Source organism: Bombus pyrosoma, linkage group LG9 (assembly GCF_014825855.1).
Source record: "Bombus pyrosoma isolate SC7728 linkage group LG9, ASM1482585v1, whole genome shotgun sequence".
Classification (NCBI taxonomy): Eukaryota; Metazoa; Arthropoda; class Insecta; order Hymenoptera; family Apidae; genus Bombus; species Bombus pyrosoma.
In genome coordinates, this window is record NC_057778.1 from 6401793 (window position 1) to 6420155 (window position 18363).

The following is an 18363-nucleotide window of genomic DNA, read 5'->3' on the forward strand; positions in this document are numbered from 1 at the left end:
TCGTTCGAATTTTCTGTCATATTCATCGAATTCGGCTTCGGATTACTTGAAAAGCGACAGAAGTTGGGAAAGTAAAGCTTGGAGAAAATCGATTTCGAAGAGCAAGTCTCAGGCAGACAATTGTTAACACTATGACGAGTTATGTATGTTTAAGTGGATTGGACATTGAGTTAATGTCGTAGTTTTCTTCGTACGGACAAATTCGCTAACTTGGAATAAAGATAAAAGATATGAATAATTTAAAAAATGCAGGTGAAAAGTAGGTAAGTAAATGTATATATATGTCGGAGATGAAAGAACACCGGAGCCTCTCTTCGGAACTTGGGGAAAATCCCGTAATATTGTAATCCAGATTTTACCACAGCCATAATTAAACAATTGTCATTCAATCCGATTGTGTTTATTCGAGATTTGTAACGGTGAGCTTGGGCTCGAGGCGACAATCAGTCGCCAACGTAGCCGCGGTCAAGGGATAAACGTTTACCTAAACAAAGGCATAGAGTAACCGTATAGCTCTCCTTGAAAAAATATAGCAGCGGCACGCGACAGTAAACACTCCAACGGATTCTGTCCCGTGGCCCGCTACACAAAGACCGCATTCTTTGAACAAGTTGATTACCAGATGTCGATGCATCTCCACAGTACATATTCAGCTAGCCTAAGGACCCGCTATAAATCTTAGAATTTATTTAGCTGAGGTTCGTCAAAGTGACAAACAGTCTTGGTCTTCGCAGCCCCTAAATTTGTCACCTACTGCGGAGAGATATGAGAAATCTTCTTTTCTCACGTACGACGCTTTCGCTAGCAACTCTCTCCCTCAAGAGTGGTTAGCATCCTTTTCTAACCACCAATATGGAAATTGACCAATTAACAGCAACGTCAATTTCCCTCACCTTCTGGACGAAGGCATCGCTCCACGAATCCGATGATCTCGTGCCCTTAGACACACCCCGTCATAGTTTTCCTCTGTGGCATCATCGCGACGGAAAGGCATTGTTTCGTGTGATCTCATTGACGAAAAAGAATAACGTCTTTACGATCAGTGAACATTTCACGTTTGTTAACCAAGAGTCGGACTTAGAGTTTGTGAGAACATACATCTGTTATCCCGTTGACCGCGGATTCGTTATCGAACCTAGGATCATTGTTATCAGCGTCTCGAGTATCTAATTACCACGGTTACTTGTCGATATCTGCAACTATCATATTTGCTCTAGTCAATATCTTCTCTATTGCATAACAACAATGTCTAATCACAACGAAGATTTGTTTCACGCCCTTAACTCCAACTCTAATCTTAACGCTAACCCGACATATATATTGTGCATTGATAATTAACATACGCACATGATGGTAATGTCAATGGTCGTTGCAAAGTTGATAATTCGATCATTCGCAGATGAACAAATTCTGTTTCGTTTGAATATTTTTTCGAATTTTGTGAACTTCACGAAACGTGTACTAAATTTATTATAATTTCTATGTACATTTTTAGTTTCGTTGTGAACTTTACCAACACGTAGAATCGCGTGAGTCGAGTGCATTGAATGTTAGTGGACGGAGAGTGTTAAAGATGGCCATTTTTGGCATCGCCGGATACTGAAAAATTCATGCAGGATCTTTAAGAGCGTCACCCAGGAAACAACGAAACATCGTCAATTTGCCGAAAGATAATGTTGTTAAAAATGAATGGAAACATGTGAATAAGACAGCGGTCGAACTCACCTAACTCGTGATAACATTTCATCTTCTCCTTCTTCTTCAGATATCGAACGATCTTGAAAGTGGTTTGTGAGAAAATCCTTTCGAAACATTTCGTATAATACGAGTAATATATTCATGAAATCTGTCTAAAAGTGTACGAGTTCTCGTATTTCTGTTAAAACATTGTAGCTTCAATATGAGACACACAGACCGTCTGTGACAGAGACAAGAATAAATTTTCATCTTCTTTAGTATTCGCTAACTTAAATTAATATAGCAACCGACCAAGATAATTCCCGGTTATTCGCTCGGAACGAACGAATTTGTAGTTTTCGTTCGAGCTTAACACCCGATTCCGTAAAATACGATGATCGTGAAAACGGTTTTATCGGCGCTATTATTAAGTAGTATAGGCAAACAACATAGCGATACGATCGTGAATTTATGTAGAAATAGGCGATTCAGCCTCGCAGGAATTTATTCGCCATTTTATTTCGTACGCAGGATATTTCGGTAAGTGATTCCGCTTCGCGAGAAATTCTTACGACGCTCTACTTATTTAAAACACAAGCAGAAAGCTCTTAAAATCTTTTTCGCGGGATAAAAAATGCCACGAGGTTGCGAATTTTTAACGCTGTCGTTGATAAACTCGTGGAGAGTGATTTTTTAGCATTATCCAGATATTTTGCTTTATCGTGAGATATTTCAAATTAAAAATATTGAAAACGTCCATTACATCGTATACAGATAGCGGCAAAATTATCGAATCTACTACTGGGTTTCACAATGAAAACATACCCAATTTTCTTTCTTAAAATTAAATTAAACAAGGGAATAAATGTATACGTTTAATATCCGAGGATTTTCATCCCTGCTTTTGCGTGGAATTAAATGACGACTGAAGATTTCTGCTTGTTTCAACTTCCATTTAACCGTTAAATATGAAAAACGAATACACAAAATGATGCAAAATGTAATTTTCAACGTGGAAAGATTTCATTTTTTTTTTCACTGGAATTTACTGAAAGGTTCAAACGATAGCACGTAACATATTATTAATTCCACTTTATTAAACCACTTTAGAAATGAAACTTTCCTTCGATAAGATATTTACCTATAGAAAATAAATAGACAAAATGGTGGTACGAAAATTTGAATACGAAACAATCCGTCGACTTGCAAGATAAATACACGGGATAGGATAAAGTATTATTTTAACCTGTTAACTGCGGAGTTTAGTTTCGAAAATTCCTTACGAGGTGCGTAATTGAAATCAAGCAATGACGAGTTTATACTCGCGTCCAACGTAGGGTAGTTGCTCTTATTGTAAATTTTACGAAAAAAAATTAAAGCAAAACGAAGGAGGAACTAATTAACAATTCGTTGTTGAAGAAGATATTGTTATTAAAGACTCGAAAATTGCCGAAAAATAATAAAGTGAAGTACACAAATGGGGATGGATCGGGAAAACTAATCTCAATTTATAAAATAATCTCAATAAATTCAACTTATAAAAAGCGGTACATTGTACGAAGAATAATCGATATACCAAAGAGAATAATCAACAATTTCTTTTATAAAATACATAATAGATTTACTGGAGGTATAAAAGAAACATACCACTGAATGTCATTTATATTACTTTTTACTAAAATTTTCAATTCTTATGATAAAAGTGTAAATTTTTTATTTCACGTCAAACGCACCGAAATAAAGTTTCAAAGCTTTGAAGTGTATACACATGGAACGCAGTTAACCGTTTAACCCATCAAAAACTTGAAATGCAAGAAAAATGTCCATCTACTCTTTGTTTAAAATCAAATGTAAGAAATAAATATAGAGAATTATAAGAATATCTAAAAGCTTGCAAAATAATCAAAAACACAGAGAATAACATAAAATATTATCTTAACGGTGAAAATGTATTTTCATTCATTTCCAGGACTCGACATTATGAAACTGATAAAACTAAATATAGAGAATAATGAAACGCATGGTATACACGTAAAAGGATTATCCATTTATTTCAGTCTCTCTTCTGAGATCAAGAATCGAGAATAAATCCAATGTACAAGGAATAACACGTAGCATATTACTACAACCATCGGCGGTTCGAAGGTGAAAAGATTCAAAGATACAGAAATGTATAACGTGACGCAAAAGAACAAGGAGAAACGGAACGTGTATTGTCAGACACGTCCTGGAAGCAATACAACACGAACTATACCTCGGTCTCGCTGAGAAACTAGTGAAATGCGAGGGTAAAGAGGAAATGGATCGTCTATTGTCAGACACAGGTTGGCATTATAATGCAACACAGGCTATAAGTCTCTGGAACTTTCCACGTACGTGCGTTATTTTCCAGCAGAGAATTAATGCTTTAAAGGAAGCTTGCACGAAATTTCGTTATTCTGTTTGACATACTCGATTTAATCCTTTGGATATCGACTGGATTGACGTTGACTGATAGTAGTAAATCATTTTGTATCGCCAAAGAGCGATATTAAGCTCTTAATCGAGCTTCAGGAAATTAACGACGAATCCGTTTTGCGATTATTTTACTATACGATATAATTGTAATTTCGTGTTTATCCTGTGCCTTTTTTCTACCAAATAAATATTTGCGTCTGCGCGTAAACGTTTACTTTATTTTATTTTAGATTAGGTTCGCTTGTTGACACGTGCTTCATCGATAATCACATTCTGTTTTTCCCGTTTCAAGGGAATAATTTGTGAATACGTCCCTGTAGTTAAAAGCCCGTTCAATTACCATGTCCGTACGTTTATCGTTTACTGTTCTTTGTGAGATCATTTTTATAATATCGAGTTTGTTAAACGTGTGATACGTTTAATTTATTCTAAAGATTGAAAGGCATCACTGTGAGGGAAAAATGTTATTTACATTTGGTTTTAATTATTGCAGCTTATTATTGTTTATGCTTTGACTTATTTATCTTAAATTGTAGTTTACGTATTCATGGTTTAAATGCAGATTTATACTTTGAAATATTTATCGAGATATTCTGTATCAGGATATGTTACAAATAATAATGGATTTAAGAGTAATTTAATCAAGTCCGAGTATTTAATTTATAATTTCTGCGGAAGAATTTTCTGATGGATTCACTCTGCAGAGGTAAAAATTGTTGAAACGCCAAGGAAACCTATAAATTACATTCAAAATGCTCGAAATATCGAAAGTTCTGTTAAAGTTCATGAAGCTCGGATGGTTTCTAGTTTCGAAGTAGAGAAGCTGCAAAGTTATAGCAACACCAACGGTGGAAATTTCACTTGGAAAATACTCGAGCTTTTTAGAAGTAGCCTAACGTAACGTTGGAAATGAAATATCTTCCTTTCAGATGTTTTCCAAGGAGCCCGAAAATCTTCCCAAACATTTCAAATCTATCTCTAAAAAATTATTCTACGGTCTCCAATTTTACTTTTCGTGAATTTAAATGATGTCTGAAAATCGTTATCTGATATTAGACTTATTCTACGTTTTGTAGAACGTAGCAGTTGGATCGATATTTCAAATAATTTCAAACTTTTGTTGTTTCGCCAATTAAAAGTTTAAATCTCATTTCTTTTTTAACAGAGTATTAACGATCCAAGGTTTTATTACATTTTATCACGCACTACATCCTTGTGTTTTGTTTAAATTAAATTTTTTACGTACTCCAGGTGCAGTTCATGCATGTTCAAAAAAGTAGAAAACGTTGTGATGTATGGGATAATGAGGTACATGAGCTTATATGCTGTATGGAAAAATAATGTGCTGTGTGAAGTTGCGAATATGAAAGAATGCCTGGTGTAACACGTGTACACTAGAGATGAGAATTAAGGAACTAAAAGTTACGTACAAAATGAGTCATACAATTAATTGCCAGTAAATATATTCATCTTTATTTTTTCTCTTTTTTTTTGGGTCAGACTTCGATGATATGTGTTATACAGAAAATGTAGATTTTTTACATCATAACTCCATTCTATGGCCTCAAACATAGTTCATCAATCATCTCTTACACCATCAATCTGTCGGTATACCAAACAGACCTAAAAAAAAAAAGCGAATTATCACCAGCAGAAAGGCTACCTCGATTCAAAAATAAAATTCTATGCCCTAAAAACTGGCCTATTGAGCAATCCCCAAGGACGCCGATTCACGCGATCCAACTCCATTTCTGAACATTCTCTACCTCTGACCTATTATTTCCACAAACGAAAATCGAAAAGAGCTGGATTCAAAAATAAATCTTGAAACTTCTCTCAAATCCTTAAAATACCATCTGAGGAGCCTGATCCAAGTTTGACCCATTTTCCTAGACATTGCTCGTCCCTAATCTGTACACTCAGCCTGTCAAAAATCTGAAAAACATTATCAATCAGGAACAAAAATGTCATCTCAGCCTAGATTAGCTGTGGAACTTTACCTAAACCAGCAAATTATGTACCTTAATCTACCACTCACCCAATCTATCAATTCTAAAAAAAAAAAGCAATTTCAAAGAAACTACTTCGACCTAAAAACCAAACTCTTTTCTTAGGAAAGACGCTATTCTAAGGATTCCCGACTACGCAATCGAATCTCCTCTACGAAGGTTTTCCAACTTATCGGTCGCACCGTTCAGGTTAAAAAAAAGGCTAACGACCATAAAAAATATCTCGACGTAAAAGCGAATCTCCAAAGTTTTCCTAGAACCCCATAGGATCTCGATCCACGGAATCTGAAACCTCGTTTCCAAAGATCTTCCACTTCCAACCCATCAATCACCTTACCGAGGTTTAAAAAAAGACAAGAAGACAAAACTAGACCTCTCAACTCGTGCAAAACCCTTCAAAACTTTCGTCTGTATCTGTATCCACGTAATCAAATTCCCCTCTAAAGAGTTCTCACTCGCACTATTTTTAGATCTAAGAATATTGGCTACCATCATCGAGGGAATCTGCACTTAAAACTAAACCTGCAAACTTTCCTAAACTCCTCAAAACACTTATCCCATAGGATTTCGATCCACGTTATCCGAAATCCCCTTTCCAAGGAATTTCCACTCTTAACTCACAAATCATCTGAGTCAGGTTTAAAACAAAATCCAAGCAGTACCAGTCGAAAGCTATTTTGTTCGAAAAATAGACCTGCCAAGTATCGGCAAAAGCTTCGAAACTCTTATCGGATTTGTATCCACGTAATCAAATTTCTTTGCTAAAGAGCCTTCAACCTATCACTCGCAGTATTTAGATCTACGAACTACTTACCATCCAAGAACTAAGTACCATTATGAAGAAAATCTGGACTTAAAACTAAACCTACAAACTTTCCTAAACCCCTCGAAACACTTATCCCATAGGATTTCGATCCACGCGATCTCAAATCCTCTTTCCAAGGATTTTCCGCTCCTAACCCATCAATCATCTCACGAAGGTCTTAAAAAGAGCCAAGCAGCACCATCGAAAGCTATTTCGTCAGGAAAATAGACCCCCCAAGTGTTGACGAGAGCTTCGAAACTCTCGTCGGTTCTGTATCCACGTAATCAATTTCCCTTTTTGAGGACTCGGTGCAGCATCCGCCGTACCAACGTCGCCCCAATTCCGGCCGACTCTATTCCAACGCGTATATAATTATACTTGCGAGGCAGCGACAACGCCTTATTTCCCCCAGTTCGATTCGAAACGGCTTCTCATTATCGATTTCCATTGCTCCCGAAACAGATGACGAGCGCCGCGCTAACAGGCGACGATATCGACGCCTGCCGACGACAATAGGCCTCGTGCCGCCACCCAGGAAGACGTCCGACTCGCAAAACGCCGCGACAATCGCCAGTTTCTCGCGTAATTGCGACAAAACAAAAGGGCGGCTAAACGCGCGTTGAAAACGCGGCTATCGTACACGCGCGTCACACGCCGCGCGATCTTCCACAGGGTGAAGAGGACAGAAAGCGAGGGACGCGGGTAACTTGTTGCGTCGGTGTACCAGTCGCAGAGCGTACAGTATCGAGGAAGCTCCTGCCTGCGTGGTATTCTTTTCTCACCGATGACAGAGAGTAGTTGCCAACGGCTCGCTGTTTCCTCGAAAACTGGGCGACGAACGAGAAGCGGAATCGAACTCGATTAAGGCACTGATTGGATTCTTGGCCACCGTGAAAGCGCCAACTTGCTCGCTCCAGGCTTTACGAAAGAACGTGGGTCGTGGAGGTGAGTGAAGAAAGAGGAAATGGTTAGGGGGGATTTTCTTTTGGTCTTCGCATCCCTGAAGTCGTAGCGGAGCACGCTATCTGATTGGATGTATTGTTGCGGAGACCAGAGGTTTGGGAATATAAGAAATTGAAGGATTAGAGGGTCCAAACGATGGTTCATGGGTCCTTTGTCCTTCGGATTGTTAGAAATGAAGAATCTGCTTTTTAACGCTACAAGGTTTCCCATTCTTTTTTACGAGTTTCATAATCGTTGAAACAACGATGTTGACATTTCTTTACTTATCAGCAAAAACGTGCAAGTGTTGTTCCAACGAATGGCAGATTACCATGTGGAAGGTATTGTTATTTTACGATAAAATCGAAAGCTTCGTTGTTTCTTTTCCAACGTATATTCTCGTCGATAAGAATTCGGCAAGTTTTATCGTAAACAAATACCGATCGTTCAAAGTCGCCGATAAGGAGTGTACGAATAATTTCGAAATCACCCTCATCCGTAATTCTTGCAATAGTTTTTACAAGTGTGCTTTTACGTGCAGTATATCTTGACTTGTTGTATGAACACGGAATTTCGATTGATAGTCATCATCTCTGATAATTTGCGTTAATTATCACGTTCCCCAGAACGAGATCACCAGGTACTCCCAATATTTACGAACGTGGCTGTACGTTGGGTATTTGGTTATCGCGGTTGTGAGTTTCCCGACTTGATAGTGGGGATTTTTGCTCGCGTTGTTTATTGGTAGAAGTCTGCTGCGTGTGAAAAATGTATACAATTAATCATGGAATGTTCTAGATGTCTGGTCGAGCGTTTGTTACTTTTCCGATTGCTTTGACAAATGCACATTATGCTACTTTGACATGTTGTGCTACAAATTGTGATTTAAAGCGCTGTCATCAGAATTTATATGGTTGCACATGCAGCTAGTGTATTTATCGGAAATAGCATTCAAGTTATTTTTGGCTCTCATGGCAATCCGAGAATAAGAAGAGAACTAGAACGCAGAAAATCGACCGAGTTTTACACTTGAAGCGAAGATTAAAATTTTTTGTGTTGGATAAACAAGACTCAAAACGTGTCTCTTGAGATTTAGAGGGAAAAACTTCAATTCATAGAACAATTTTATTTGCTGGGCAATTTAAAAAGAACGTTTAATTCGCTCCGGTGCTTACCTTCAAAAATACCTACAAAACGTTAGGATATGGTTAATAACGTTAATGTTATTTGTCAGTGTTTAATTGTTCAGGTCTTCTACAGTTGAAAATTCATCGATAGATCGTGGTAATAAAAATTTATGCTCGAAAATACAGTCGAGTGGTCTATAGTTGAACGTTCATGTTATTAGTAACTTACCGAAAGGAACAGAAAAGGAAAAAGCAGCCTCTGTGTCATTACAAAAGCCATTGGGAAAAGAGTAGAAGAAGTCAGGTCGTACAGATCCTGCACGTGTTTTATGCATCTGAATTCCCACAATTCTCTTCCAAGTTTCCATTCGCCATTATGTAATTAATCTTCGACTCTTTCGCAAACTCTGTGTTCGATTTGGCTGAACTTTCCTCTCGTAGAACTTACAAATCACCCGTCCTCGCTATAAATGGAACGAAGAGGGAAACTCTTGCATAGATCTAATTGGGGGCCTTCCAAGAAGAAGCCTTGCAAGCCATGCAAGCCATTAAGTTTGCAAAGTTACGAGCTGGAGTATACATAGAGAGGTTGGATGAAATAATAGAAGCACCTCATACGTGTCATATACGTCATAAGTGAATGTACATTCACCGTAATGGGAAAAAGAACATTGGAAACTTCAAAGCCAACGTTTCGAAAATTCACTGAATTTTTATTGATATAATTCGTTTCTTCAATGTGAATTTGTACTATTGGAGATTATCCGATTGAAGATGAATTTTCATATTTCTATACTTTTATATCCTAATTTTTATATCTTGCTATTTTACAAAAGTTTATTGGATAACGTTATATTGATAGACTATAAAAAACATACCGAATAGGATACGAAGATCAGAGGCAAGAAATATATGATCCAAGCTGACCTTTGTACATTGTTCTCTGATTTTAACTTTATGATTTTTGAAAAGCAGAACAACGTCGATACCAAAACGCAAGAACTTTTTAAGTAGACGATAAATTCACGATAACTTTCGTAATCAATTTCCAGAATCTTTTTAATATCCTGGGGGATACGAAAGGTACGAGTGTAAGAAGTCTACAAATTTTCCCCCAATTCTACCCGTTGGGTACAATGTTCCATGAATCTTCGATTAATCCCACGTCTTTTGTCCTGTCATACCACAATTCTCATTCATACAAAGCGCTTGATCTTTTCCTATTCGATTTTTCATACAGTGTCCCGTAAATCCCCAATTAATTTCGCCTTATCCCCCCACATTACGATTCTCAATTACAAATTCACGAGCTTAATTTCTGCCTATTCGACGGATTCGGCCTTCCTTCTCTTTAAATCGCAATTTTTCTTCGATCAACCGGCTGGTACGGTCAACAATTTCCAAGTAATTCACGTGGAACTAGGGGATCACCGTGTATGTTCGTACAATCGGCGATGAGAGCAACTGTTTCTCTGCTCTCGTCGATAACACGCCTTCGGAGGGAGGAAAGGCACCTTATGAAAGGGAGCGTTTCGTTAAATCGATTCGTGCCAAGCATACACACGGCCCGGCCACTATCTCCAGCTTTGTCCAGAAAATTGGCTCGCGCTAACGCCGCGAGTTAAACTTCAAATTAAACAGCTCAGTCTCTCGAATAGAATGGCGTGAATTTTACAAAGCGGAAAGACTGTCGTTGGAATCGATTCAACGGAGAGATTAGACGTAGAGAAAAGAGTTAAAGTGGCTCTCTTGTCTCTTGTACGTGGAAGTGTACAGGGTGTCCTAGTAATCACGGTATAATCAGCAAGATGATAATTCTACGCGAGCAACATAGAATACATTTTTCTTTCTTTTTCTTTTTTGTATGTCGCTATGATTTTCGAGAGAATCGGCTTTGAAAATTCACAGAATAAATCTGTCAAATAGTTGGAATTAAACACCGTTGCTGTTTCGAATAAATTCGAGTGAATTTTGCAAAGCAGAAAGACTACCGTTGGAACAGAATCAACGGAGGAATTAGATGCACAGAGGGAAATGGCGCTCTTATCTTTTGTGAAGATATACAAACTGTCCCGGTAATCACGATACAGTCGGATTTTACGTGAAAAAATAAATAGAAGATGCAGAATAAATATTTTTTCAGTTGATGCTTCGATTATCGAGCGAATCGAGTCTGAATATTTGTCAAACATAACTCGCATTAAACAGCTAACTGTCTCGAATAAATTCGCGTGAATTTTGCAAAACAGAAGAAAGACTGGCGTTGGGACAAAATCAACGGACGAATTACGTGTACAGAGAAAGGAATTAAAGTGGCCCTTTTATCTCTCATGAACGGTGAGTGCAAGATGTAAAATAAATATTTTTCCAAATTTTCGTCAAACATGGTCTAACTTGATTAATTTTTTTTCAAAATTGCCAACGAATTTTTTCGCATTAAATATGCTAAAAATAATCTTCGCGTTCCGTCTATTGTGTAAATAATGCCGGAACGCAAAAAAGAAAAATCTAAAATATTAAAAAAAGAAAAAAAATGAAAAGAGAAGTTTTTAATATAACTTTCTAACAAAGCATTAAATCGGGGTTTGTATACCATTTTTGCTTGATTATAGCTATCTATATCGTACAACAGAATCTCATCTGTATTAATAAAATTTGGTTATTAAACTCTGGGACACACTGTATACGTGTACAGTAGTCGCTCTTTGTTTGTATGTATGTACGCGAAAATGTATTGACCGTTGTTCTTGCGGTTACGGAAGAATTTAAATCGAGCAATTTACACCGTGTTAAAGAAGACAACTTTATTTGCAATGAAAAACCGTCTAAGTAGCTGATCCACTATTTTCAAGTAGATAGAGAGAGAGAGTAAACTTTTTTGCAATGATCCGTTTAATGTTATACATTGCAAGACTTTGTAACGCGATTTATAAACTTTACAACGATAATGGTTTAACGTTTGGACGATGAAATGGTTTGCCTGATTAAAGATGGTTTAAAATGAATATCATTGAGAAATTTCGCTACCGAAACTTCAAACTTCCAATATTTAGGTCACATACATACACACACGCGAAAATGGTAATTTAATATTATCCGTCACGTTTCTTAATTTTAAAGTTTTAATATAGAAGATATATTATACAAGAAATTAAACTAACAATGATTTAAGTACTTGATGACAAATTGTTCACTTGGTATACTTGATAATCATATAGCTATCTTTATTTATAATTATGAAATAGAGTGATGCTGAATAGAGCTAATTATAGAATACAACTGTATTGATAGAACTACATTTATTATGTTATGCCACTCGTAGAACTAATTAATACAACTAGATATAGAATTATAAATAACTGATGTTCCATTATTTGTAGAAAATCAGTGCCAATTTTTATAAATATCTATAAACATGAAACATGAATATTCATGAATACGAAACTCGCGTAGAAACGACAAACAAACGTTTACAATTGCTAAATATTTTTTTAAGGAAAATATTATCGATGAAAATATTACTGAATAAAATTCTTCTGTTTTTAATAAACGTCAGTGTTCCTGAATTTTCCAGAATTTTCATCCGACACGTGTTTCTCCAGCTTCTGTATTATTTAACCGCTTCCATTTACTGCAAACTCACTACTTAATCATCATTATTTCAATCGTGTAACAGTGAGGCACTGCATGCGCTACGATAACGACATAATAAAATAAACAACGATTTTAAAATCGTTTCGTATTAACTCGTTCACAGATGTTTGCCCATTCGATATTCCGATTATTTGTTTACACTTAATTTAACAATTAATAATTCGAGCGAATAAACAATCCCCGCATGATTAAACGAATTTTAACGCGACGCGAGAAAACTTGATCGAACAATTCGTTTAACCAGGAAGTCAGTCCGATCGGATATGTGTATTCGTTCTCGTTGCTTGCACTTTAAATGTATTCGTCCCAGGCCGCCAGTTTTGTCGGTAATATCGAAACAGTTCATTAATATAAGTGAAAACGGAATTTGGTGCGGAAAAAAAGCCTCGCAACGTGTCGTTTCGTACCATTATCGACTTTTGTTTCACTCGTTTGCAACGAACGACAGCCGCAGCCCGTTGTTTTGACTCCGATCGATCGACGTGTTGTAGCTGCCCATTACTTAAGATTGCCAATCCATTAAGTGAAGAAGCTTCGACCATAGACGGTGATCGTGAAAAAAAGGGAGATACGAAAGTTGGAGGAAATTGATGGTAAAAGTGAAACAATTGTCCTTGAGATAGATTTTTATACAGGGAGCGGCCGAACAACATACGAACACAACGTACGAACGAGCACCAAGTGATTCCTTGGTTAGTTTTCAAGAGAACTGACACTGGAAACTTTGATAGGTCACTGCTTGCCACTGAGTGGTGCAACTTAACAAGTGTACATTTTAAGGGAGAGACATTTTAAGCTGGTGTTTTTTTTTTCTAAAACTAAGGCCAGTAACGTAAATAATAATTTTGCTTTCTCACGCAAAACTGATGGAATTATAAATATACTTTGATATTTTATACGTGATAAAAATAGAAACATAGTGTAGACCTTCTATTCGATGAAAGAAAATTGAAAATTTGCTGAATCGAGCCGCTAATTAACGCCAAGCAACGAAATGCGAATTTCCCTAGTTACCGATTACGCACGCGTTAACACCAGACGATCGGAAGGAGGTTATTCTTCGTGTGAAAATAGGCGAAAAACGTGGAATAAAATTTTTCCGATTCAGACATGATTTTCAAAAAATATGGTTTGTTCGTGTTTTATTAATAATCCGTGTAACACACGCGGGTAGAAGCACAAAATACCGATAAACAACCCACCAAATTGGAAGAGAATATAATTATCGTTAAATTTCAATAAACATGATCTCAAAGAAGCTCTAAACGCAATTTTTTAAAAAACAAACTTCTTCGAACTTGTTTGAAAACTAACCGAAAGATTTTATTATATAAACATATTCGGCTCGTTTTTTCGCGTATTACGCAATGCACGAAAGTAAATAAAACGCCCATAAGCAATTTCAATGGACGCATACATAAAAGCTTGCGAATACAATTTTCTTGAAAAGTTCCCCACTAAAAATCTCTATCCGACATTTCCGTTTCGCTCTTTTTCCACGGAACAGCGAAATAAATAAAAAAGCCACAGCTACCAATGGCTCCAGCTATAAAATTATGTATATCACGTTTGGGGACATTTGTCTTTTCCCCTAGAAACCGCAACAGCTGGTACAGGAACCGATTTATCGCGCTGTTCTAATACATTTTTTGTCAGAAAATTCTAAAAGCACGGAAGAACTAGAAAACATGAGTTGACGTTTTCTCTTGCAGGTTTCTGGCCGACAAGTGAAACAACGGAAAAATGCCTGTGGGAGGACGAGTCGCTGGCAAAGTTGGGATTTACAGCTCCCATTATAATGGTAATGTAAACAGGGATATTGGATCGTTACGTGTTACTCTCGCGTGATATGTATCTGGGTTTCCGGCGTGCACGCTTTCACGTTATTTATTAACATTCGTTAATAAACAATAAATGACGATCGTTCGATATTTAGGTACGCGCCACAGTCGGATGATATGATACGGATAATAACGAAACGAGACGTGAAAAACTCTTTGCTCGCCTCGAAGTATATATCGACTTCGATGAACAATAAATTACACGGCAATTCGAAATGTATTTCAACGATACATCGCCACAACGCACGATCGTTCCGTTTTGTACGTTTTAATTGGTTTCGTCGAGAATATAGGGCGTATATTTTTAATATAGTTCTGAAATGGAGTTTCCAATAAGTACGTAGCTTGTTTTCTACATCTACATTGTATGTTGTATGTGATATCGTAAAAATATCGAGTCGGTGCACGTGTCGTGTCGTTTTTGGAATGAAGCTTCAACCACACTTGGCTTATTCGGAACGTGATATACAGTGACTCGCCGAATTATTTGAACACTAGTGATGGAAAACTTTTCTAAATGTAACGAGATGTATTAGAAAATGTATTACAAATTGCTTGACGTTTGCCGATGATGTCGCGTTTGCTCAATTGCTGGTCTAATTTCCATCCAAATGTGGATTAGCTTTAAGTTCAAACTTCGAAGATGCGATATTTCAGATGAGCCAACTTTGATAACGTGCAGATTAAAAATGGAAAGAAATTCAGCGATTTACGTGCAAATCGAAAGTGAGATAAGTCTTTGTATCGGTGAAAGACTGATGTTTAGTTGCAACATGATTAGAATTCAAGCGTTACACTCTGATAGATGATCTTTATCGTATAAACGTGCACATGTCGAACTTAAAATAAGTAGATAATAGAGTAGAAATTTTATACACATATGCACACACGTAAGTAGTTTTTCGTACAGGTGTAAATAATTTGGATAACTTTGCATAACGCTCGCTTATAGCGTTCTGCTTTTATTATCTTTCGCGTGCATTCTGTAAAGGGTAGAAGTCGTTTAATTATTAATTAAAATTCCTGCTGTAACGCTCTGTCGAAGTTTGGATCGTTAAAAATTTCAGGCTGTGGAAGCTTAAAGCTGATATGCCTGAAGGAAATGTCATCTTAATAGTTGAGATAAAATTTTCTTAAATGAGACAATTATTACTTATTACTCATCTTGCATGCGTAACCGGAAGTCAGCGCAAAGCCGGAAGACAGACGGAAATAAAAAGAAAGACGAATGAAAAGTTATTATTTATTATCTGTAAGACTCGATTTTTATAAAAATGATATTTCTTTTTGTTTTAAATTAAATAACAACATATTTTTAATTAAATAACTATTATCATTCTTTGTGAAGTCTTATTTATAAACTATTATTTACTTATTTTATGTACCATTTATAAAATTTGTAAAACTTCTTTGAAGTACAATAATTCAATAACAAACTCGAATAAAACTCACGAAACACGCATACGTACATCTCGAAAAACGAACAAATCTACCAATACGAACGTTCTAACGTGCAATACACGTTCGATACGGAATAAGATAGCAATATCTTTGCACTGCAACAAAGATAACTCAAACACATTTACAACAGTTCGAAATCGAATGTTCAGTACTCTAAGACCACAATTTCCATATTGTACGGTCAATATGACGAAAAGTACAATTTCAACAACTTCAACCCGAATGGCCTGTACATCAATCGAAACTTTAACCACAACCCTGATGGTCACCGTAGACGGTCTAGTAGCAAGTAACAAGTATCAAAAAGGATTTGCAAACGCGTTTGTGCATAGAACTTGGTAATACTAAGTTTAAATGCAGAGTACACTGGTTACAGCCTTCGTAACTTTGATTTAGATATCATCGATGCGTCTCTGTACATTCTAACGAGCTTCACCATAGCACTCAATAACCCATACACTGTACCAACTCATGCATACAGACAAAAAGTAATTATGCAATTAGTATGCGACAGAATGTCTCTTTGACGGTGTAATTACGGCTTTAATTCCTTGAATATAATCTGATAACGGCGTCAAAGTATTATTATAACATTAATGTGTTTCTTCTTGATTTTTATGCACATTTCATTCAATCAATTATAGCGTTCAATTGAATTATTCTCCCTATAATTTGATTATTCGTAGAAAAATTTACAAGCATCGTTCCTTTTAAGTCAAAGTAATATTAGGTTGTCCCAAAAGTTCCTTTTGTTTTATAAGGAAGTAATAGATGCACAATATTTTTTGTTTTATATTATTTTATTGAATTATGTTGGTCCATTTTATTCTGTTACTACAAAATGAATCGTACATAAATCTATAAAATGATATAAAATAAAAAATGCATCTCTTGTGCATCTATTATTTCACTTACGAAACGAAAGAAACTTTCGGGACAACCTGATACAAGACTTTTGGTTTTAATGGGCCAGTGACCATCGGAATGGGGACTATACCGACCCATATGTGGGAAATTAAGTCGTTTAATAGCAGAACACACAAGCAATAGGTTACAGATATTTATATAAATTCTTATTTTTACGAATATAATACGTTCCATCTACTGTGTGTTACGCAGAATATTCTACCATAAGTATTTATATATTTTTGCAAATTCTATAGATTTCTGGTCCGTTAAATATTCTACAAACATTTTATACATATCTTGAAATCTTCCATAAAGATTTTATACACTTTTACAGCCTTTAAATTCCCCGTGAATATATAGAACAATTATCCAATGTCCGACATCAAATTGCACGAGCATTAAATGATCAACCACCATAAAATTGTTCGATTTCGCTTCTACATAGAAATCGTTCAGACGCCACACTATTTCTCAAACCTGCCTCAGAATTTGCACATTATTTTTTAAATTTGCCTCAGAATTTGCACATTATTTTTTCAATTTACCTTAACACAGCGGTTCTTGATCTTTCGTTTACCATGAACCTCCATCAAATAAACGTATCGTTGTCAGGAACACCCCCATGACTCAGTCTAAAAGTTAAATCCTTATGTGCCAATTATGTATATCTAAAACATTCATCAACTGCTCATCGACAACCTTTCTCGAGAGTTAAATATTTTATATATAAATATTCTATATACAATAATAATATAATAGTCGGATTTCCTTTGTCCCATACATTCGCAATGTAATAAACACGCCCCCGACCAACTACGCCCCTAATAGTTATATTAATCGTATATATAAGCAGGCCAACCCACTCGCCCAGCAGTTACACTTTTTCTGCAAATCGTTGCCCACGTTTAAAACATTCCCAAAACGCTCTACATTCACATCCACTTCCGCATCGTTTAACTTTTGATCGATTGACTCGCCATTAATGTCATACTTTTATTATACGTCGAAATATGTTCGCTAGTGTCGTAATATTTTTATTAAATAATTATCAAAATATAGTTAATATATATGCGCTTATATTGACTATAGCTAAGCCAAACGTCGTTACTCGAAATGAATAAATAAATAAATAAATAAATAACTTGCGTGTGCGAGGGTTTCATGGTCTTTCGAAAATGCACAGGCCACGGGTTAAGAACCGTTGTTTTAGAATTTATTGCTACATCATCTCTATATATCATTTTCTTGCAATAAACGAACTCGTGAAAATGAGTAACTTGAGGAATTTTGAAAAAATTAAACGTAAATTCTATACATACACATCTACACGGCGAAATTGTGGAATCCATCGGTTTAGCTTCTGAGACACTCATACGTGACTCATAAATGAATCAAGAGCTTCAAAAGCGTGAACGTCATCCCACAGTAACGAAATCCTAGTGCAAGGTGTCGATTACAAGATAAATCCAGCATGCTTTCAG

The 18363-nt window shown here is 36.2% G+C and overlaps 1 protein-coding gene across 2 annotated transcripts in view; it reads left to right on the forward strand.

Moving 5' to 3' along the window:
• Positions 1-18363, forward strand: part of LOC122570682 — a 48888-nt gene that overhangs the window by 18919 nt on the left and 11606 nt on the right. Inside the window, exons 1-2 of one of the 2 annotated variants that reach the window (XM_043733360.1) lie at positions 7811-7893; positions 14384-14472. In XM_043733360.1, the coding sequence (XP_043589295.1) occupies positions 14415-14472 (58 nt within the window). In that variant the 5' untranslated portion in view covers positions 7811-7893; positions 14384-14414. Of the gene's footprint in view, positions 1-7810; positions 7894-14383; positions 14473-18363 lie in introns of those variants that run through there. The other variant, XM_043733359.1, reaches the window with a different exon arrangement.